The sequence below is a fragment of the Micropterus salmoides genome, unplaced genomic scaffold (assembly GCF_014851395.1).
Source record: "Micropterus salmoides isolate LMB-PRFRI ecotype aquatic unplaced genomic scaffold, ASM1485139v1 Ms_hic_scaffold_21, whole genome shotgun sequence".
Lineage (NCBI taxonomy): Eukaryota > Metazoa > Chordata > Actinopteri > Centrarchiformes > Centrarchidae > Micropterus > Micropterus salmoides.
Window position 1 is genome coordinate 27321093 of NW_024041262.1, and position 23844 is coordinate 27344936.

A 23844-nucleotide genomic window follows, 5' to 3' on the forward strand; every position below is an offset into this window, starting at 1 on the left:
CTTGCCTCAGTTAAGGTCAGTGTTCATGACTCCACCATAAGAAATAGACTGGTCAAAAATGGCCTGCATGGCAAAGCCCACTGCTGAGCAAAAAGAGCATAAAGGCTTGTCTCAGTTTTGCCAGAAAACATGATGATCCGCAAGACTTTTGGGGAAATACTCTGTGGACTGATGAGACAAAAGTATTAACTTTTTTGGAAGGTGTGTGTGCCATTATGTGACGGACCACTGTCACTACGGTTGAGTATGCACTGTGACTGCCATACCAACGAGCCTGGCTCTTTGGCGTTGTGGTCAAGTTGCATGGTTGTATTCGTAGACCCGGGTTCAAATCTGCTCTTGCCTTTCCGTCACACATTACATCTGGTGTAAAAGTAACACAGCATTTCAGGAAAGGAACATCATACCAACAGTAAAATATGGTGGTGGTAGTGTGATGGTCTGGGGCTGTTTTGCGGCATCAGGACCTGGAAGACCTGCTGTGTGTTGGGACCAAAATTATTTATCCTCTATATAAACAACATATGTAAAGTATCTGAACTACTGAAATTTTTATTATTTGCAGACAACACAAACATTTTTGGTTCCGAATTCAGAATTAAAAAAAAAAAAAATAAAAAATTAAACAGTGGTTTGACTGAAGTTGCATTAAATTTGAGCAAAACTATATTGATGATATTAGGCAATTGTAAATAAATCAATCAAGTTCAGTTACAGATAGAAGGTGTCAACATAGAAAGAGCATATGAAATTAAATTCCTTAGTATTTATACATGCGTTACATTCATTTAGCTGACGCTTATCCAAAGTGACTTACAATTGCTATTTATGTCAGTGGTCGCACGCCTCTGGAGCAACTAGGAGTTAAGTGTCTTGCTCAGGGACACACACCAAATGCATGTGTCTTGTCCACTGCTCCATCACCACCCCAGATTATAAATTACAAGATTTGCTGGAAATCTCACAAAACATATCCAAACAAAACTGTGTGTGTAAGTATTTCAATCCTTGCTAAAGCAAAGAACATTCTAGAGCACAAATCATTTTGTATTGTTCACTGGTGTTACCATATTTAAATTACTGTGTAGAGGTCTGGGGAAACAGAGTTAAATTTTCATTCATTGCATTAATGTTCCTTTTAAAGTCTTGTTCAATGTTTTTATTTCATTCATAACCATCATGTACTACAGGGCCTTTGGCAGAATAACAAGCTCATTTTAATATTACACAACAAATCATATGTTTAAACAAGAACAGGACGTCCTGGAGGTCAGTTACTCTGTTCCATGGAATTGTCTGCATTTATTTAATATTTTTCTACAAGGTGTGTCTGCTGTGACATCACAGCGCCTTCTGTAGATATAAGTAGTGAAGTTGTGAGAGTGTGACAGACTGAAGGAGAAGCAGCAGTTTGTTTCCTCTGAAGGTGAAGCCGCAACGTCTCCTCAGTTCAACCTGCAGGTGAGTTCAGACAGGAAGCATCCAACCAGGAGACATTACACATGTCTAAATAAATTCTCAGCTCCTCCAGGATCTCACAGAGGCTTTGGGCAGTTTTTTAACCAAAATGACTGAATTAGCAAAACATTGAGCTGAACTTCATAAACATTTAGTCATGTTGCAATAATTTGATTCAATTAAAAATGCAACTGTTTTATGAACTTATATATAATCATGTGTGATACTCCCAAATACTGATGAGTTTTGTTTGAGTATGTGTTGATTCCTGAGTGACTGCAGAGCGTCTGTAGAGCTGCAGACTGTGGTTGTATGAAGTGATGGCGGTGAAGTCTGTCAACATGTCTGTAGTTTGTGATGCTGTAGAAGTGTGTTTGATTTTACTGAGAGGTGACTCTAATATTCTAAAAATCCTATATTACCATGAAATAACAATTCTAAATCACAGAAAGACTTTGAACCCTGATAAATTCTATTCAACAGTCGGTGTCATGATTTGTATCTAATGCAGTTTTGTGAGGGAAGTTATTACTGTCACTCCCAGCTTAGTGTATTGGGGAGTGACGGAGCTACAACCTAAACACCAAATTTAAATTCTACTTATTCTGCATTCACATAATAATCTGTTCCATGTGAGTTCAGTGACGAAACAAATATATTGTTGCTGTATTTTCAGAGCATCAGACGGATCCACATCAGCAGTTTCAGCAGAAATCTGACAATGAAGGTGAGTTTGTGAACTGATATTTTACAGATCTCAAAGTCCTGTTAAACTGTGAAGAGGCTTGTGATATCGGTAGCTTAGATGGTTGCTACAGCAACAACCCAGGCAGATAATTATTGTCAGTTAGCTCCACCTTAGAGGTGTCTTTGCCCACACCGCCATGAAACTAGAGGCCAAACTGGTAAAACAGTGTGTAAGAGTCAAAGCTCAGTCAGAACGACAACATGTGCTCTGTTCCAGCTGGTATCAGTCGTCTTCCTCCTCCTGGCTCCTCTGTTGACCAGCTGCCAGCAGCTCGTCCAACCGGTGGACTGCAGTGACATCTATAAACAAAACAAGGGCCTCCCCAGTGGAGTGTACACCATCTATCCCCTTGGAGAGAGGTCTGCTGTCCAGGTACACTTCACCTCTAACAGAAACATAGTTACAAGTTCTGACTGATACTTACTAATACAACAGATATGGATAACAGATGTTATTGGATGGATAAGTATGTTAGATAGTTGTTGCACCAGTAGCATGTTTGAATATGCAGTGTTAAGTACATTTACTACTGAATGTGTTTGTGTGTAGGTGTACTGTGACATGAAGACAGAAGGAGGTCGCTGGACGGTGAGTATTACCACAGAGTGACTTTCAGTATCAGCACTTCCTGTTGGACTTTCACAATAAATGACACAGCAGTAAAACCTTGTTGCCTGGAAACATGAGCTGTCAGGTATCTGGTGTGTTTAGCTAGTTCTCCCTCCATCCCGGGTGTTCCAGAGGAGGATGGACGGCACCGTGAACTTCTACAGGGGCTGGGATCAGTACAAGCTGGGCTTTGGTAGCGCTGCTGGAGAGTACTGGCTCGGTGAGAAACCAAACCTAACTAACACTAATGTGACTTTGTGAAACTTTGTTGTGTGAATCCAGAAATGAGACTGACCAAGTTTTGTGTCTAAAGTCTAGATCAGTTGGTGTGAGTGTTTTAATCAATTATCTCCACGTCTGTCCAAAATGTCAAACTGTGCCCAGTGTGTACATGTGTATATATACAGTGTGTATGTGTGTGTTTGTGTGTGTGCAGGTCTTGAGAACATCTACCAACTGACTAAGCACAGAAAATATGAGCTGCTGGTCGACATGGAGGACTTTGAGGGGAAGAAAGTGTTTGCTCGCTACTCTTCATTCTCCATCGATTCAGAGTGTAACGGATTTAAACTGAGTGTCTGGATTCATTAATGGAGGGGCGGGTGAGTAAGATGTGTCTTTCTACACTTCTACATCTTGAGCAGGTTGCTGCACCCCAAACTCCCCCTCTCTCTAGCACGCATATATATATATATATATATATATATATATATATCTAGATTGATTTTATTTACTTCTGTGTAGTGAAGCTTCATTTAATGTAGAGTATCTAGTAGCTTAGCTCACTACATTTTCCAAGTATCTTGCCCAACACTGCTGGTTGCAATCTTAAAACCGCACCGCTAGTGGTCGCTGAAAACTCATAATGCCCCTTCAACACAAGTCAGAAACATTTTTCCACTGGGCGCCTCAGCAGGGGTAGAGTGACCTCTGCTGGTTGAGCTTCCACATAACAAGTATGAATTTGTTATGAAGGTTTAATTAAATAATAATATCTAAAATTTATAATTTTATATAATTCAAAACGGACTGAGGTTCTCCACCTTTGACAAAGACCAGGACTCCTGGCCCGGCAACTGTGCCAGATCATACCTGGGGGCGTTCTGGTACAGCAACTGTCACCATACAAACCCCAATGGGGTTTATCTTTGGGGGGCTGACAAGACCATCTCTTCTGTTGGAGTGATGTGGTCTGCTTGGAAGGGTTATGACTACTCCCTGAAGACCTTCAGCATGAAGATCCGTCCTGTGCAGTAGTTCTCCAGGACCAACGTACAGCAGAATATCAGCAGCTGATCTCTCTCCTCATTTCTTTCTCTTTCTCTCATTAAGCATGTAATCTCACAACGGGCCTTATTTTCCTGAAACTGGGCACGAGCACAATCCACCAGCAGCAGAACACCAACTCAGATTAGTCCTTTTTGTTACCATCTGTGGCTCAAAGCGGTCGCAGCTCGGCGCAACGTGGAAGAGAGGCTGAATAAATGATTAGTAGGAGGAGCACAGAATCAGCAGGTGGAGCTTCAGTAACGACCAATCACATGAGCTCCTCTCATCCTTTTTAAAAGCAGCAGACAGACCAAGTGGACTAGGAGGAGTCAGGCCGAGGCGTCTATGAGAAATAAAGAAGGCTCCGAACACAAATGTGGAACATCCCAAATATTAATATACGTTAGCAACACATCAGGATTTCAGGCCAGTTTGAGAAGTAAAATGTCACTGCACCACCTGACCTGCTCCAACAGCCTCAGCTGCACCACTCCACCTTCCACCAGTGGAAAGTCAGCTGGCTGCAGTTGGGCTGCTGCTGGATTTGTGCCGGCAGGAAAGTAGGGCCCAGAATCTTGAAATGGAAACAGATATTTAGAGTCTGATCGTGTGAAAATCGCTGCATTAACTGCCAACACAATCTGAAAAGAGGAAAAAGAAAAGGAAAGTGTCAGCAAATCTTTGCAGTTCAGTTCCAGCCAGTTGATGAAACAGCAGTGAAGGTAAACAGGATGTCAGTAACTGACAGAAATGTTTCCATCTCAAATGAAAGAGTTTGATTGTGTGTGAGCAGCTGCTGGCTGGAAAGTCTTCAGTCAAACAGCTGTTGGTGTAGAGAAATGAGTCTCTGCTGGTTCAGATGTTACCTTCAGTCTGCTGGCTGCAACTAAACACACTCAGCTTTAAAGTCAAACTCACTAGTTTCAACATGTTTGGTGGAGGTTTGAAACCCTAATGTGAATCATTATCTGCTGTACGCTGACAATAAATGAGAAGCTGAGCAGGAAGCTGATCTGATGTATTCACTGTGTCTCCTGTGTCTCTTGAGCCCAAGTGGGGCGATCGCCTCTTGCAACATGCACTCTATACGGGCATGCTAACCATGTCGCAATATTCATGCTGCAAACCAACTTAACGGGAAAAATGTTGGCTAGAAGTTTTTATCTAAACAAAATAAGTGAAAAACCAAGCAAGTGATGAGTGAAGCAAAACACATTCTGTCTGAACAGGGTCCATGCCTGCAGTCACAGCACTTCTGATACCTCTCATTTGACACTATCCACACGAACAGCCCCTGAAATAAATAATTAATAATAATTAATAATAATCTTTATTTGTAGAGCACTATTCAACAAGTGTAAAGACATTAATACCCAAGAGACAATAATACAAAAACAATACAAGATAAAAGCATGAAAACTGAAAGGGATAAAATAAAGTCAAATAAGATCGGGAAAGGCTCTCCTGTAAAAGTTTTAAGAAGGGACTTAAAAGAGTTCACTGACTCAGCCGACCTGATTTCCTCGGGCAGGCTGTTCCAGAGCCTCGGGGCCCTGACAGCAAACGCTCTGTCCCCTTTAGTTTTCAGTCGAGACTCTGGAACAGACAACAGACCTCTGCCCGAGGATCTCAAGGTACGTGCTGGTGCGTATGGGACTAAAAGGTCAGAAATATAACAAGGCGAGAGGCCATGAAGAGCTTTAAAAGTAATCAATAGATTTTTGGGTTAAACAGGTGAAAAGGCTGTTGCAATAATTCAGGCATGATGAGATGAAGGCGTGTAAAATGGTCTCGGTGTCCTTAAAAGTTAACATAGATCGAATATTTGCTATATTTCTAAGTTGACAAAAACATGATTGAACAAGCTTTGTGGTGTGCTGCTCGAAATTTAAATTACTATCAAACCAAACACCAAGGTTCTTTGCCACAGGCTTAATGTGATTTACTAGGGAACCAGCAGATGGCAGTATTTGATTTGCCATCTGCTGGGACCCAATGACCAGGATTTCTGTTTTGTCTGAGTTCAGTTGGAGGAAATTATTTGACATCCATTTTTTAACTTCACAAAGGCAGTTGTTAAGTGAACTCAGCATTCCAGGGTCTGTGGATCTGACGGGCAAGTAGGTTTGTGTGTCATCAGCATAAATATGAAAAGAAATGCCTTGTTTATGGATAATATGTCCAAGGGGAAGCAGATACAAGGAAAACTAAATGGGTCCAAAGACCGACCCCTGAGGCACACCATATTTAACTGGACAGAACGAAGAGACATAGTTGTTTACAGACACACAAAACGTCCTATTTGACAGGTAGGATGAAAACCATTCTAGGGCAGTACCAGAGATCCCCACCCAGTGCCTCAGTCTGTCTAACATGATGTTGTGATCAATGATGTCAAAAGCAGCGCTAAGGTCCAGGAGTACAAGGACTGAGCACATGCCTTCATCAGCAGACATTAACAGGTCATTGGTGACTTTAAGCAGGGCAGTCTCAGTGCTGTGGTACTTCCTGAAACCAGATTGAAACTTTTCAAATATTTTGTTATTTTCCAGTACAGTGAGCAGCTGTTTGGACACAATTCTTTCTAGAATCTTTGCAATAAAAGGCAGTTTTGAAAATGGTCTAAAATTATGTGGGAGGGAGGGATCTAAACACAGTTTCTTTAAAAGTGGGTTCACGCAAGCCGTTTTAAAATAATCAGGGACACAACCAGTAGATAGGGAGCTGTTGAAAACAGAGATCAAATGGGGCCCAACAGAATCTATTACTTTCAGTAAAAACTTTGTAGGTATTACATCAAGTGGGCTGGAGGACACTCTCATTTGTGATACTGTTTTTAAAAGCTCAGACAAGTCGATGGGATAAAACTGGTTAAAACTCTCTTGTTGCTGGTGAGGAACCTCTGAGTAAGAGGCCACGGGGGTAATAGAGGCTCTGATTGACACCACCTTATTGGTAAAATAAGATAAAAACAATTCACAGTCATCCTTACTTCCAGCTGAGGCACAAGGAGGGGTTGGGTTTACCAGCTGATCCACAGTCTTAAACAGAAACCTGGGATTGTGTTTATGTGTAGTAATGAGTTCAGAAAAATAATGTGTTCTCGCATCCTTAACCATTTTATTGTAGTTAATTAATAAATCCTTCAGACTGAGGTAATGGACTTGGAGACTCTGCTTTCCTGCATTCCCTTTTTAGGCTGCGAATGCTGTCATTTATCCAGGGTTGCTTACTAGCTTTAGACGTAGGCCTAACCTTTAGAGGAGCAGTAATATTTAGTGACGACAAGCAGATATGATTGAAGTGATCGACCAGATTGTTGGTGTTGGAATCAGACAGGTGTTGGCTTTGGCTCTGAAAGAATGTGCAAAACTTTGAAACACTTTGTTCATTAAAGATGCGAGAACACACGGAGCTTGGTGAGGCGGCAGCTAAAAACAATACATCTGTGGTCAGATATGGTCAAATGCTGACACCCAGGGTAAAAACCAAGTCCAGTGTATGACCACGGTTATGTGTTTGCCCTTTGACACGTTGTTTGAAGTTAAAAGAAGTGGCCATATTTAAAAAGTCAGTTGCATTAACATTGGTGGGGTCATCAACATGAATATTAAAATTGCCATAAAGAACAATTCTGTCATAATTTAAAACCAGAGTAGATAAAAATTCAGGAAGTTCTGATAAAAATCCTCCAGGCGGTTTTGGGGGGCGATAAATTATAAGAAATATGATAGGTTGCAGCCCTCCAACTTTAAGAGTGAGAATTCATCACAGCGTACTTGATGACATTTTTTAATTTTCCTATACACGCTCACTAGCCCACCACCACGACCACTGACCCTCGGTTGACTAAAACAATCATATTGAAGAGAGCCATTTTAAATGTTTGTTCTGGGTGCTGGAGTTGGTGCAGTTGTCCTAATCCTTAAGACATTACTATTATTTCTGTGTGGGATGTGCACATTTCGGTTTACTGGTTTATGCGTGATGATGACCGGAATAGAAGTCTTTGGAACCGCGCTGGGAGCAGACGGCAGCAGGTGGAGACAGTTGTTTGTGGCAGTGAGGCAGAGTTCTGTTCAGTGACCGTTGGTGTGTCCAGGTGTGCTGCATGAATGATTAGTCATTCAAATACTGAGACTCCACAGATTCCAGCAGTAAAACTCATATCAATGTACAACCAAAACTCACTGATTAAATCACAGATAAACAATAAAAACTAACTTACATTTGTATAATTCCAGCTACAAACTGTGTCTTTGCTGTTTCTGTAATCAAAAGTTTTTTGGTCACATAAAACTAGTATTAGTTAGTACTCAAAAGTCTGGCCTGTTGAATTCCCCAAAGTCTGAATTGGAGTTATTTTAAACAAAGGACTGTAAAACAGGCACTAAAGCCCATTTCACACCTAGGTGAGAAATAGTGACTCAGACCTAAAAGCAGTGCCACTATTGCCTGTGCTTGTAATCTTGCAACTTTCTCAGCGCTGAACTTTTTTTCCTGAATACAGACTTCACTCGCTGGATGAGCAACTCTGTTTCCTTCTTTTTTCTACCTCTATTATGTTTTTCTTTGTGTTACCAACACAATTTTGGATCCATAAGGAAACTGTTATACACAAGATAACGTTTCCTGCCAGCAGAAAAAGGATAAACTCTGTTCTTAGCTGAGAATATTTTCTCTGTCTTCTACCTTCTCAACCTACGTTGACTTCACTGATGATTTGCTGCCGCCAAAGAATCAGCTGTGCCGTTGAAAGTACCAGCATTAGCAGAACCAAGCCGAGAGAAAACTCCGCTGGATTTCCTAAAAGGACTGACGCATTTACTCGCTACCAAAGCAACACCTAAGAGGCTTTAGTCTGTCTGGGCAGCAGATAGTTCTTTAACTTTGTTATTGTAACTTACTTGTACAAGCTTCATGTGGTGAATTTCTGTTCCAAGGGATATTTAAAGGCCGCTGTGTCTTGTTTAATTGCTGTGTTTTTTCCGTGCTACGCACATTATTGTGTCCGGTACCATCCGCTGGGCCGTGACTGCTTTTTTCCTCTTACTGTGTGAAACGTACCAGTATTTTTATCAAGCCAAGGAACATGGTTGGTGAATGCAAGTTCACTACCGTCCCTCTCATTCATAAAGTTGTAGCTGAGTGTTTTCAACAGTAAGGATTTTTGGTGTTTGCTTCTGTTGTCTGAGAACAGTTACAGTTGCACATTCTATCTAATCCGAAGCAGCAACCGCTGCTGAATGAACATTCACTGCTGGTGGCTGTAAGATAGTTTGTGGTATATTGTATGTATATAGCTTTCCTCTGTGCCTTTCTCTCCTCCTTCTGCTTACTAACCCTACATGCACACACCACGTGACCTCTGAAGCTAACCAGACCTGCGAACCACTGCAGGCTAGCATCAGAGGTCTCCAATTTTTTTTTTAGTGCAGGGGAGTGATTTTGATCTTTAAACCACATGGTTTGAGCCACGATCTTGAAACCAAAATCAGCTGGCCTCTAGCCAAATCTGAACCGGCTCTGCGACCACCCACGTTAGTGGAATCCACCCCCCTCGTAGTCTCTCCCCCTCCTTTGTCTCTATCACTCACACACACACACACGTTTTCATAATATATCAGGACTTAAGACAAAAACGTGAAATATCAGGACATGCCTTTCCCAAGATCCACCAGACCTGGTATTCAAAGTATTTTCTACCAATACTTAAAGGAATAGGTCTAGATTTTCATGCTACATATGAGGACATGTTTGGGTTTTTGTGAGTTATGAGGCCATAGCAACAAACACAGACATTTCATGTTTAAGTGAATTGTGAAGGCCATAGATACACATTACATTTTCAGGTTTATGTGACTCATAAACACTCAGTAATGCACAAAATATTGTGTCTGCATTAGAAGCATTGGTGTACAATAAAAATGAATAGTCCTGCTCACCATTAAGAAAACCTGAAAATGCTTATTCATATTTACACATTTACATGGTAATGTATCAGGTTTTGTTATGTCAATGTGAATAAGTTTTTGCCCAACTTGAGGCTCCCCCTCAACAGACTTTCTCTCTTGCATACAGTCCTTGACAAAACTTGCAGTGACGGAAGTCATTAGATTGTCTGACTATAGTGGGTCTTTGAGAAGCAACCATTTATCCATCACCACAGTGGCATTATGGGTAAAGGTACCCCTCTTCTTAAGAAAGTGTAACAAATCTCTTTTTTCATGAGATCTTTTACTAAAACTGAAAGTCAATGCAACAATCTGGAATAGGGCTGTACATTATTTTTCAAATTGATTAATCTGACAATTATTTTTTCAAGTAGTTGGTAAATAGACTAATTTGGTGTATTCTAAAGAAATTCTTTTCTCCCCATTACTCCATTAACATACCAATTTATCCAAAATAAATATCAAAAGCATGTCTAATCAATAATTTTATTCAATCATCCTGATGAAGCACATTAGAGTAGCATATCTTAGAATTAATTCAATTTCCACATTACCGATATGTTATAATATATATAAAATAACAAGAATAAAAGACATTAGTTATGTCAGGACCGGGGCCAGAAACTCAGACGCAGACCAGAGTATGAGCAGTGAAAGGATTTATTGAACACAAGGGAGAGACAGGTGTGGCTTGGGGATGGGTGGTTGTTCCAAGGGGCATGTGGTCCTGGTTCCAGAGCTCAGAGGTTTTCGTGGCGCAGGAGGGAATCCGAGTCAGGCATGGGAAGGTATGCTGTGGTCGAGACAGAAAAACACGTTAATACGAATACGAGGGTTCAGACAAGATGCTGATAGTTCAGACTGGGCAACAGGCTGGCGTGTTCGTCCTGTGTGGTACAACGATCCGGCGGGGACTGGAAGGTTGGGCTGGTCTTTTAAGGTGAGTTGATTGTAGGCTGAGGCACTGGTGTGCTGATTAGCTGGATGAGTCTCAGGTGTGTCAACTGGAGCTCAGGCAACCACACCCACCAGCAGCCCCAGAGCATGAGGGAGGAAGCAGAACACAGAGACAGACAAAAACCAAAACACACCAAGCACATCATAAACGCCGCAAGGGGAAAAGAACTCAAAACTACAATCGCACACACATCCCAACAGGAAGGTCAGGGTCACGACCGGGGGTTCGTGACAAATTAGGCCCATAGAAATATTCAGAATTATGATGTAGATCCTATCTAGTGAACAAACTTATAATCCTATCTATTTCGGTTAAAAATAATCCTACCCCACCTTCTGTCATAATCACTATTGAGGGGAGACTCATTGCTAAAGTTAAGGGCTGCATCAACTTTGCATTAAAGGAACAGAAATAGTAAAAAAAAAATTGAGAATCTGGGCTTATCATGTAAGACTCTATGGAAATATTTAAAACTGCACAATAGCGGTATTTATCTCCATCTTGTGGCTGACTCGTAGTACCTATCTAAAACTTTGTAACTCTGTAGCTGGCTGTATGTCTGCTTCCTTCTCTGCCTCGGGTAAATAAAAGGACAGGTGTGTGTGTATGCCAGCTGGAAGAGAGAGAGCACTGTGAGATCAGCTGATCACAGAGTGTTGAGGCCGCAAGGAGGGCGAGGCGATGCACAGTGGTGCTGGGAGCTCTAGCCTCAGTACCGTCCAATGTATCAGCTCCCAGTGCTTTAAAAAACAGGTACCTACTCTCTATGTAGGTAAAATTTATCTAATTCTGCTAACCAGTACTGACCTGGAGAAGCTTCCTCATGCTATGGCTTTTCTCTGACCTGTGACCTAGTAAGAACCTTGGGGAACCTCTCCTCCATGTCAAACCTTCCCTTCGCAAGTTGGGTGTGATGTTTGACTCTGAGCTCGATTTTGACACACAGATCAGCAAAGTAATACAATCATGCTTCCTCCAACTTCAACAAATATCACAGAAGCTAAAAATGTTTTATCTCATGCAGGCCCTGAAAAAGTCATCCACGCTTTCATCTCATCCCGTCTGGATTACTGGAAATCCCTGTATAAAGGCCCGATCCCGTCTATAGCTCGTTCAGAACTCGGCTGCCTGGCTTTTGACAATTTGACAAAAGTTTGACAAAAGAGACAAGAACATACCACATCCATCCTGGCAACGTTACCCTGGCTACCTACCCGTGTTCTCAGACAAGCATGTCAGCAACCTGAGAGAAGGTGGAAGAACAAACTCAGAGTGTCAGATGAAACCCTACAGCACCATCTGTCTGTCCATCAGAGAGCTGTAAAATCTGATACTTCTAACCTGGTTTCTAATAACTGTCACAGGCCTGTAGTTCTTTTTAATGTGTTTAACACCCTCAGAAACCCCCGTAATTCTGTTCATATTATACCTACATTAGACCTCTGTGACTCATTCCTTAAATTCTTTGTCGAAATACTTTGATCTTCTGTAACCACACCCTCTGACCGTGACCCCTCTGTTCTTGCTATTTGGTCCTGGATCAGTTTGAGCCCATTTCAATCTCCCTATCTGAGGTGATTCATCATCTGTGGCTCACAAATTGTTCTTCTAATGCCTAAAGGACATCAAAACAAGGATGAGTCTAAACTTCCTCAACCTAAACGAGGTCGAGGTCATAATGTTTTGACACCATGAACTGCTTTGTGTCGGTACTCTCGGCCCTTTAGCTTTTAATACTTGCTCAACTGTGACAAGTGTTGATGTCTTTTTGGACAGTGTCTTTAAATTTGATGAACAGATTTCCTCCACTGTTAGATTCTACTTCTTCCAGTTAAGAACTATAGCCAAGGGAACGGCCTATCTCCCTCCTACAGATTTAGAGAGGGTGATTAATGTCTTCATAACTTCCTGTCTTGCTTATTGTAACTCTTTTTAGGGGGGCTTAGATCAGTCATCAATTCTACGCCTGCAGCTAGTCCAAAATGCTGCTGCCCGCCTCCTGACAGGAAAGAAGAAGAGGGACCACATATATCTGTGTTGAACTCCCTCCACTGGCATCCTGTTCATTACAGGACTGATGTTAAAATCTTACTTTTTGCTTTTAAATGTCTAATTGGATTGGTGCCGCCCAGAGGTGGAAATTAAATTTTTGGCTGCCAAGGGGACTGGTAGATAAATAAATCCATCTGCCAAATTTTTTTTACCGGCCCAATTAATAAATTTCCTTTTTGTGTCACATATACATTGTTTCAGTACATTAAATTTAGATTATAAGGTATGATGTTGAATACAAAAAAATAAGAGAAGAGAGAAGCAGCATTCATTGAGATTCAGCAAAAATATGCGGTGATAACCCCATCTGATCAGTGTGCAGAGCAAAGGATCTGAAAAGAACCTTTAAGAGGTGAATGCATAATTCAGCAGAACAGATGATGAAGGCTACCTGCCCAGATTTGCATCCACCTCTTTTCTCAGCACAAATGAGCGTTACCAGCCGCGAGGTGCATGAAATTCTCGGCAGGCGTGCAGAACTCTGCACAACCGGGCATCTCCCATTTAGAGCATTTACTCTTTTTCAACAAAGACAAAAACCACCTCAAGCGAGCGTAAAAACGTTTTTGCGAAATTAAGGATTTTTTTCCCGAATTTTGCCGTTTCCATTAACCTTTTCTAATGCGATACCTCAAAATGCGCATTAAACGCTGATGGAAACACGGCTATTGCTATTAAATAAACTTAGGACAAAACAGTAAAGTTTTGTAAACGTACAAGATGCTTATTAATCATTTAACTTCAACCTCCTCATACCTATAACAGGAATTAATATCAATATCAACTTTTTCTATTAGTGTATACAGTGTATCATAGACTATATGATATATTTTGATAAAATTAAATATATGAAGGGAATGCAGCCGCATAGGGGCCCATAGTTGTGGCAGGGCCCATAATTTACCTCTGAAGTTAGTATAATTTAAATTTAGGTAGAGTAATCTGACCATGTACACTGATACTGGATACATCCAAATGATTTCTAGTGTGTCGCAGGAGGTATTTCTAGCAGTCAGTGAGTTAAACCTCTTCCTCCGTGGTGTCTCTGTCTCACACTTGATTTCCCTCATATTCAATACCAATAACATTAAAGTGGTGCAGTGGTTAGCACTGTTGCCTCACAGCAAGAAGGTGTGTGGAGTTTGCATGTTCTCTCCTTAGGTGTGGATGTGAGTGTGAGTGGTTGTCTGTCTGTGTGTGTGTGTGTGTGTGTGTGTGTATAAATGTATCTAGAACATAATAATAATATAAAAATTGTTAATTGAAAGAATGTAAGAATTAAAGGGGTAGGAGTACATAAGTTTTACTTCTTCCTACTCCCTTTCGCACATGTGATAGAAGTATGTTAACGCAGGAACGAAGGGTACTTTTGCTGCTCATCTGGTTTCAAAGATTTCAATTTAATTCATATGTGTAAAGGTGTCACCATTCATGTGTTCATAAAAGTGCGCTGTCATAAGTCATGTGTTCATATGTTTGAAGGTGCTCTGTCACTATTCATGTGTTCATAAAAGTGCGCTGTCACATTCATGTGTTCATATGTTTGAAGGTGCTCTGTCACCATTCATGTGTTCATAAAAGTGCGCTGTCACCATTCATGTGTTCATATGTGTGAAGGTGCGCTGTCACCATTCATGTGTTCATATGAGTGAAGGTGCGCTGTCACCATTCATGTGTTCATAAAAGTGCGCTGTCACCATTCATGTGTTCATATGTGTGAAGGTGCGCTGTCACCATTCATGTGTTCATATGAGTGAAGGTGCGCTGTCACCATTCATGTGTTCATAAAAGTGCGCTGTCACCATTCATGTGTTCATATGTTTGAAGGTGCGCTGTGAGGGTACTTTTGTCACATACACAGACATGTAGCTAAATTTATTTTTTTTATATTTATTTTTATTAACCCGTCCCTCAAGAGAGCAGTGGGCGGCCATTGTGCAGCGCCCAGGGACCAGCTCCAGATCTGTGTCGGCCTCACTGGTCAGTGTCACTGACTGGAGAACCTAACATCTTTTAATCTCTTATGGTGCTCCAACACCGATATGGTCAAGTAGGTTAGTCTAGCACTTTCTTAGCCTTACTAATTTGACTCATCTACTTTATAGAAAGCTGTCTGATTTCATTTAGTTTAGTCGTCAACTGTGCGGTACATTTTGGTGTGGCTGGTTGTTTTAAAGCTGCAAGTTTTTAGAAAAAGACTGTTCCAGCATGCCGTCTGTGGCTTTTCACTCAGACATCGTTCCATCTCTGTTGCTACCAACGTTCCCGGCTCAGAGGCGAATCAAATCAGACCTCTATTCTGGCTCCTTTAAACTGTTCTTATCTCAGGGCGTCAAATACCAACCCTTTATAAAAAGTGACAATGCGTTGTTATTTGATGCAAAAGATACCCTTCAGCGTCTGTAGGTGTGTCGCATACAGACCGGAAGTGCTAGCTAGCTAGCTAGCTACATTCGGGTGAAAGGCGTTGTGTTGCTGCGACGTAGCAAACTGCAGCTTTCATACGGACGCTGAAGGGTACCTTTAGCATCAAATAATTATGCTTTGTCAAGCTGTCTGAAAGCTTTGGTAATGACGCTCTGAGATAAGAATGCGTTAGCTCCTTACCATCATACAGTGCAGTGAGCCGCCATATAGGCGTAATACTACAAGAAAATAAGGCAGTGTGAAAGCGGCTTGTGTTAAGAGACAAACACAGATGAAAAGGAGACTGAAGCAGAACTTAAAAAAATAAACTTCCTGGGCCGTGCAAAGAGGATGATTGTAGACAGTGAGCAGTCTGATGAGGAGGGTTAAGTTAAATGATAAAGCCTGATTCAGAGTGAGCAGTGATGAGAATTGAGTTGAATGATTAATAAGCAGATTGTACATTTAATAGCAATAACATACTACTACATATTATGCTTGCTGGTTTGTTTTTTCATCTACCAGTCCCCTTGACAGGTTTATTTCCACCCCTGTATCTATGTTTCGTGACTAACCTGTGTGGGCATGATCCCGCCTTGTTAGCATATCAGCAGTTAGCTCACCAGCTACAGTAGTTTACCAACCAGCCCTATGAACCAAATAAGACGTGAAGAAATTTGCTGTGACACTCCCTCCAGGGTTTGGGTTAAGGCTGGGGAATAGTGTGAAGCTCTGCATTGTTCCTAATGTCACCAGGTTTACGCTTACAGAACAAATGATATGTTTGAACAAGAACAGGACATCCTGGAGGTCAGTTACATGGTTCCTTGTAAATGTCTGCTTTTTTTAAGTGTTTTTCTACAAGGTGTGTCTGCTGTGACATCACAGCGCCTTCTGTAGAAATAAGTAGTGAAGTTGTGAGAGTGTGACAGACTGAAGGAGAAGCAGCAGTTTGTTTCCTCTGAAGGTGAAGCCGCAACATCTCCTCAGTTCAACCTGCAGGTGAGTTCAGTCCGAATTTCAACTCTACTCAGTGGCGGACTCAGGCTGTCTGAGGGGCGAAGAAAACAAAAAGAGCACCAGCTTCACATGGTGGAGGGCGCAGAAATTAACAACGTGCATTGACGTATTGACGCATTTGTCAGAAATTCATGCCTTTCAAGCGTAGTTCATCAGAAAGTTCAGTGGGCCTCCCTTTTACACAAAGGTCCAAAAGACACACACATGCACAAACAGGACCCATAGCAACACACGGAGAGATGTCAGAGTGAGGGGGCTGCCACTCAGTGCGGCACCCAGAGCAGTTGGGGGTTCAGGGGTGTTCTGGTCCGCGACCCTCCGGTTCCCAGCCTAAACCTTACGGACTGAGCTACTGCCGCAACTCATTCTGCAGGCCGTAGACACTGATGATACGCTTTGATTCAGACAGAACATCAAATATTTATGTAAAGGAGGGATCCTGCTGCTCCTGCATCACTAAATACACACAGCTGAAGTGTGTATAGTATTTAGTTTCATTTAGAAAGCATAGGTGGGGGAAATATGTTGGCATCGCAAAACAATACCCATCACTACCACCGCCTCTTAGCCCTCCCTTGCACACACACGGCTACACATGGACACACAAACACAACTCACACACTCAACATGCACATCTACCCCTATTTACTCATGTTTAATGAACCAAGGCTGTCAGGTGGCTGTAGGCCTAGACTGGCAGATATATGAAATGAACAAACTCAGTGTTATTACTTTCAAAGTATATTCTTTTTTCTTATTGTTTATCATCAGTGAGTTCTTGGTCTACCCTGGGGTCTCCTCACAGTTGGATGTGCCCAGAAAAACCTAGAAGGATCCCGTTGTCATGTCAACTGGCAGCATCTCTACACCGAGCTCCCTCCAGACGTCAGAGCTCCTCACCCTGTCTCTAAGGCTGGGCCCAGCCACCCTGCGGAGGAAACATATTATGGCTGCTTGTATCCACAATCTCATTCCTTCCATCACTACCCACAGCTCATGACCATAGGTGAGGACTGGAACGTAGATCGACTGGCTAATGGAAAGTTTTGCCTTCCAGCTTAGCTCCATCTTCATCACAACAGTCCTGTACATTTCCTGCATTACTGCTGATGCTGCACCAATCCGCCTCTCCATCTCACGATCCACTCTGCTGTGAAAAGAGATACTTGATCTCCTTCGCTTGGGGCAGAAACTCAGAAGGAGCAATCCACCGTTTTCCAGCAGAGAAACCTGGCCTCAGACTTGGAGGCGCTGACCCTCATCCCAACCACTTCACACTCGACTGCATACCGTCCAGTGTGTGCTGAAGGTCACAGTCTGATGACGCCAGCAGAACCCCATCATCTGCAAAAAGTAGACGCAATTATGAGGTTCCCAATCCAGACACTATCTTCACCTTCACTGCACCGTGAGATCTTGTTCATGAACATCACAAAAAGGATTGGAGACCATAGCAGAATCCAACACCTACTGGCATGTTTTGACTTTGTGCCGAGAATATGGACACAATTCTCACTTTGGTTATAGAAGGACTGGACGGCTCGCAGCTGGTCCAGGACAGAATCTGCACTGTTTCTCCTGAATCTTTCCTGGAGAGGCCTTTCTAGTCTCGGTTTTGTTTATTTTTCCCGAATTTTGCCGTTTCCATTAACCTTTTCTAATGCGATACCTCAAAATGCGCATTAAAAAACACTGATGGAAACACGACTATTGCTGTTAAATAAACTTAGGACAAAACAGTAAAGTTTTGTAAACATACAAGATGCTTATTAATCATTTAACTTCAACCTCCTCATCAGACTGCTCACTTTCTGAAATCACCCTCTTTGTACAGTGCAGGAAGTCTGGCCTCCTGTTTCTGAGTCCTGGTGCCACAGCATCACTTTATTTTTTTATGTTCTGCTTGTTGTGTACCAACAGTGTGGATTTGTGCATTTTATATTAAATAAATTTGGACTACTCCAAATTCGTCTTCTCTCCCTGGGAGAAAGAAAGGAAGGGGTTTGAAGGTTTCTCTCCCTAAGTGCTGTCTCTGAGCAGTCTGATCGTAAAACTGGCACCTTTTTGATGCCGCAGCCAGATAATGCGGTGCTTGACTATTAAACTGACAAAAGGAACATGGACCAGCGATTAGCGTTTTCCTGAACAGCCTATCAAAACTCTTCTAAAAGAAAGGGCAGGAAACCCTAAACTGCCCCCCACACATGTAACCGTGGTAACTGACCTTCCTCGTTGTTAATCACCTCACATCAAAGAGATACTCCTTATCACGCCCAGGTGTGAGAAAATCCAGGACACCAGGGACAGCCCTGAACTTCTTTATTTAAACAAAGACTGCTGTCTCCAAAGACTCAAAGCATTACCTTGTTTAATTAAATAATCTTTTAGTTGCTTGATTACGTTGCCTCTATTTGATTAGTTATGTTACCATGATGTTGATATCTGTTGTTGATATTATAGCTGAAAAGAATCTAATTAAGTTACTTTTGCAGTGTTTTAATTTTCAGCAAGGTTAAGGACATTCCTTCATTTTATGTGTAACTAATGCTTGTTCACAATGCTTTCTGACACCACCTTTAGAAATGATGATAAAGAAATGTCATCCTATACTCTATTAATTGCCAGCTTGAATTTAAGGTTAAGTAACCAAATTTCCCAGTTCCTGAGCAAAAATTGTTTTAGGATTAATCAGAGCTATCCTCATGTAACCCGAGCTCCCCCAAGTGGACGAAATAAGTATTACATGCCATCGTCCGAAATGCTGTTAATGTATAAATGTCACTCGGTATTTATTATGACCAATAATTTGGCAATTGTTTCCCTTATCAAGTGCTTAAAACTAAGAACGGTACAACCGTTTGACAATTAAGGTTTGATTGTGGGAAGATATTTGATTTCAATACACGCGAGTAGATTTGTTTTCGATTAATTTTAAAAGTTCAGAAAGACAGTCCCTCGGGAAACCGGAAACAGCCCGCCCCGGGAAACGAAGGACTGCCCTCTGGGGGAACCACGCCCCAACAAACAAAACAGCGACACACACTGTTGTTCGCTCTATCTTGCTCCTTGCCCTCTTTTTGTTCTTGACACTTCAACGGCGCTTCGGCGCTTTTGTTTCGTTTGAAGCTACACACGCAAAGTGCCACAACTTCAGTTTTCCCTCGTTCCAGCAACTGTACTTGTTTTATTTTCTTTCTTTTCGATTGTCAAAAGTTATCAGTCCGTTACGTTACACTGGTGTAATTCAAGAAGGACCAAGTTCCCTTTTTAAGCTTTATTCGTCGAGCCAACTTCACCGAGGTCAGCCCAAGCCACGTGGTCTCACCAGCGGCAACAAAGGACACCTGAAGAACAGCCGAATTGCCAGACGGAGGACGGCCAACCCTTGAGGGTTTTTCTTCATTCCAGACACGGAGAACCCCGGAGAATTCCCTAACAAAAAGCCAGGATTCAGGCAGCTAGCGTGGGACCCGTGCAACAGGCCTAGGCAGGCAGCCGACCTACCGTAAAGCAAACAAGGCATTCTGTGGTCAGTGAGGTCCAATAGTTGTTAATCCATTATCTTTAGTCCTTAAACCCCTAGAAAAATTTAACCGAGTTATCATCTAATTGCATTCATTAGTTGCCTTATGAGTCAAATGCTTCCCACAATAGGAACCCCTTTTCATTGTTTAGCCATTGTTTATTCCTTTAGTGTATTTAACTGCATTTTTATATCACCTTAGTTAGTTAATAAATTCACTGTAACCAAGGAATTGAGTGTGTTGCCTATTTCGAAGTCCCTGCCAAGAGAATTTGCCCTTCAGATGAGATTGACTGACTGATAATTGAGCGATTATTAGCTAATTGATCACTAGTGAATAATTGTGTACTTATTAAAATGCTACCCAGAGGACCGGAGACTCTGGGTTAATAACAACTCCGGTGGTGCCCCGAAACGAGAGATTTATGGATTAATATTTTCTGAATATTAAAATTCATAATTGGGTATTCTCATAAATTTATTAAAAATCATACTAGCTTTAGACCTGCTACATGCTGCAGTCGTTCTTGTGTTACACGTAAATGCGTGAACTAGATTTTCTGCATCATTCTAAAACAGGATGTTCTGTATTTTTACAATGGTACTTAGAATAAAAAGGTCGGTAGTTGAAGTTTGTTTTATGTGGGAGGTAAAGGACACATCCTGATTAAAGATAACTGAGAGATTCCTCATGGTGGTGCTGGAGGCCAGGGTGATGCCATCTAGAGTAACTACCTCTTTATTTCCACCCCTGTATCTATGTTTCGTGACTAACCTGTGTGGGCATGATCCCGCCTTGTTAGCATATCAGCAGTTAGCTCACCAGCTACAGTAGTTTACCAACCAGCCCTATGAACCAAATATTTCCCAAAGACGTGAAGAACTTTGCTGTAACACTTTATGTGTCCGGGTCTTTAGACAGAAGACAAACTCCCTCACAGGAGAGCTGAACGGGAGGCTGCTGCTTCCAAACAGAAATCACAGATCCCTCCAGGGTTTGGGTTAAGGCTGGGGAATAGTGTGAAGCTACACATTGTTCCTAATGTCACCTGATGTACTTTTTACAGGTTTACGCTTACAGAACAAATGACATGTTTGAACAAGAACAGGAAATCCTGGAGGTCAGTTACACGGTTCCTTGTAAATGTCTGCATTTTTTAAGTGTTTCTTTAAACGGTGTGTCTGCTGTGACATCACAGCGCCTTCTGTAGATATAAGTAGTGAAGTTGTGAGAGTGTGACAGACTGAAGGAGAAGCAGCAGTTTGTTTCCTCTGAAGGTGAAGCCGCAACGTCTCCTCAGTTCAACCTGCAGGTGAGTTCAGTCCGAATTTCAACTCCACTCAGTGGCGGACTCAGGCTGTCTGAGGGGCGAAGAAAACAAAAAGGGGCACCAGCTTCACATGGTGGAGGGCGCAGAAATTAACAACGTGCATTGACATGTATTTGTCAGAAATTCATGCCTTTCAAGCGTCGATGAACGCTGACACAGACTCAGCAGTAGTTCATCAGAAAGTCCAGTGGGCCTCCCTTTTACACAAAGGTCCAAAAGACACACACATGCACAAACAGGACCCATAGCAACACACGGAGAGATGTCAGAGTGAGGGGGCTGCCACTCAGTGCGGCACCCAGAGCAGTTGGGGGTTCAGGGGCTTGCTCAAGGAGGTGTACTGGTCCGCGACCCTCCGGTTCCCAGCCTAAACCTTACGGACTGAGCTACTGCCGCAACTCATTCTGCAGGCCGTAGACACTGATGATACGCTTTGATTCAGACAGAACATCAAATATTTATGTAAAGGAGGGATCCTGCTGCTCTTGCATCACTAAATACACACAGCTGAAGTGTGTATAGTATTTAGTTTCATTTAGAAAGCATAGGTGGGGGAAATATGTTGGCATCGCAAAACAATACCCATCACTACCACCGCCTCTTAGCCCTCCCTTGCACACACACGCTACACATGGACACACAAACACAACTCACACACTCAACATGCACATCTACCCCTATTTACTCATGTTTAATGAACCAAGGCTGTCAGGTGGCTGTAGGCCTAGACTGGCAGATATATGAAATGAACAAACTCAGTGTTATTACTTTCAAAGTATATTCTTTTTTCTTATTGTTTATCATCAGTGAGTTCTTGGTCTACCCTGGGGTCTCCTCACAGTTGGATGTGCCCAGAAAAACCTAGAAGGATCCCGTTGTCATGTCAACTGGCAGCAGCTCTACACCGAGCTCCCTCCAGACGTCAGAGCTCCTCACCCTGTCTCTAAGGCTGGGCCCAGCCACCCTGCGGAGGAAACATATTATGGCTGCTTGTATCCACAATCTCATTCCTTCCGTCACTACCCACAGCTCATGACCATAGGTGAGGACTGGAACGTAGATCGACTGGCTAATTGAAAGTTTTGCCTTCCAGCTCAGCTCCATCTTCATCACAACAGTCCTGTACATTTCCTGCATTACTGCTGATGCTGCACCAATCCGCCTCTCCATCTCACGATCCACTCTGCTGTGGAAAGAGATACTTGATCTCCTTCGCTTGGGGCAGAAACTCAGAAGGAGCAATCCACCGTTTTCCAGCAGAGAAACCTGGCCTCAGACTTGGAGGCGCTGACCCTCATCCCAACCACTTCACACTCACTGCATACCGTCCAGTGTGTGCTGAAGGTCACAGTCTGATGACGCCAGCAGAACCCCATCATCTGCAAAAAGTAGACGCAATTATGAGGTTCCCAATCCAGAGACTATCTTCACCTTCACTGCACCTTCAGATCTTGTTCATGAACATCACTAAAAGGATTGGAGACCATAGCAGAATCCAACACCCACTGGCATGTTTTGACTTTGTGCCGAGAATATGGACACAATTCTCACTTTGGTTATAGAAGGACTGGACGGCTCGCAGCTGGTCCAGGACAGAATCTGCACTGTTTCTCCTGAATCTTTCCTGGAGAGGCCTTTCTAGTTTTCTTACCGCTCAAAACACTACACTACATCTCATTTACACATTCACACACTGATTCTGCTCAGCAGAAACAGAAATTGACATTCACACAAAATCACATAAGAGAGCAATTTAGGGTTTTGGTATCTGAAACATATGGGGAATTGAACCGCTGATTTCCCGATTAATGAGCAACCCGCTCTACCTCCTGAGCCTAGTGTCCACCAACTGGTTCTTAGGTTGCTGCTGACAGGCATTGATGACCTTCTGACCACAGTTCCTGCCAGCCGCCTCTACAATGGAGGTTTGACTGTGGCTCAGGAGGTTGAGCAGGTTCCCTCCTAATCAGAAGATGCAGCACCAGTATAAATGTTGGTTGTTCTAACTGGGGTCCATTCAATTGACCCTTCAATAAGCCACGCCCCGAATACACAGCTGGCCAATCACAGCGCATTATAGGACTTGCTCTAACTTAGGTCCGACACTTTCATGGCTGCGCTCCATTGACTCTAATGTAAAAACAGTCGTTTTTTAGCTTTTTGTTGCTGTATTTTTCTAAGATCTGTTCAAACGCTGTTCCTAGGGCATCTTGTAATAGTTACAGCAGCTACCCAGAGAGGCTGACAGGAGAAGTATGATTCTCTTTCCAAAACCTAATATAAAGCCAGAAAAATGTCAGCTGCGGATTGTTCCTAATGTTAGTTAGCTAACGCTAGCAAAAACAGCTGGAACTGGCGGTGGCCCGAATGAAGTTCACTGTTTTCATGACTGTGGTAATTACATCTTCCAGTTCCAGAACCTTTCCACACAGAGCTTCTTGATGTATAATGCAATGATACCTTATCAGAGGTGTGGGGAAGTTACTTTTTGCATTTTCTCCTTCATTAGTCCAACC

General features: G+C 42.4%; 1 protein-coding gene across 1 annotated transcript; it reads left to right on the top strand.

Annotated features, from left to right (window-relative positions):
• Window positions 1-1329: 1329 nt before the first annotated feature.
• LOC119916554 (microfibril-associated glycoprotein 4-like) lies at window positions 1330-4220 on the top strand. The gene is made up of 8 exons (XM_038736588.1): window positions 1330-1461; window positions 2135-2185; window positions 2423-2578; window positions 2756-2794; window positions 2939-3035; window positions 3252-3403; window positions 3729-3733; window positions 3850-4220. The coding sequence occupies exons 2-8, from the start codon at window positions 2180-2182 to the stop codon at window positions 4070-4072; spliced, it is 678 nt and encodes a 225-aa protein (XP_038592516.1). The 5' UTR covers window positions 1330-1461; window positions 2135-2179; the 3' UTR covers window positions 4073-4220.
• Window positions 4221-23844: the final 19624 nt, after the last annotated feature.

What these genes read in the sequence shown, in the direction of transcription:
- LOC119916554 (XM_038736588.1), top strand. An exon ending in GAGAGAGGTCTGCTGTCCAG is followed by an intron (nt 2,579 to 2,755) that starts GTACACTTCACC and finishes GTTTGTGTGTAG; the next exon opens with GTGTACTGTGACATGAAGAC. An exon ending in TGCTGGAGAGTACTGGCTCG is followed by an intron (nt 3,036 to 3,251) that starts GTGAGAAACCAA and finishes GTGTGTGTGCAG; the next exon opens with GTCTTGAGAACATCTACCAA.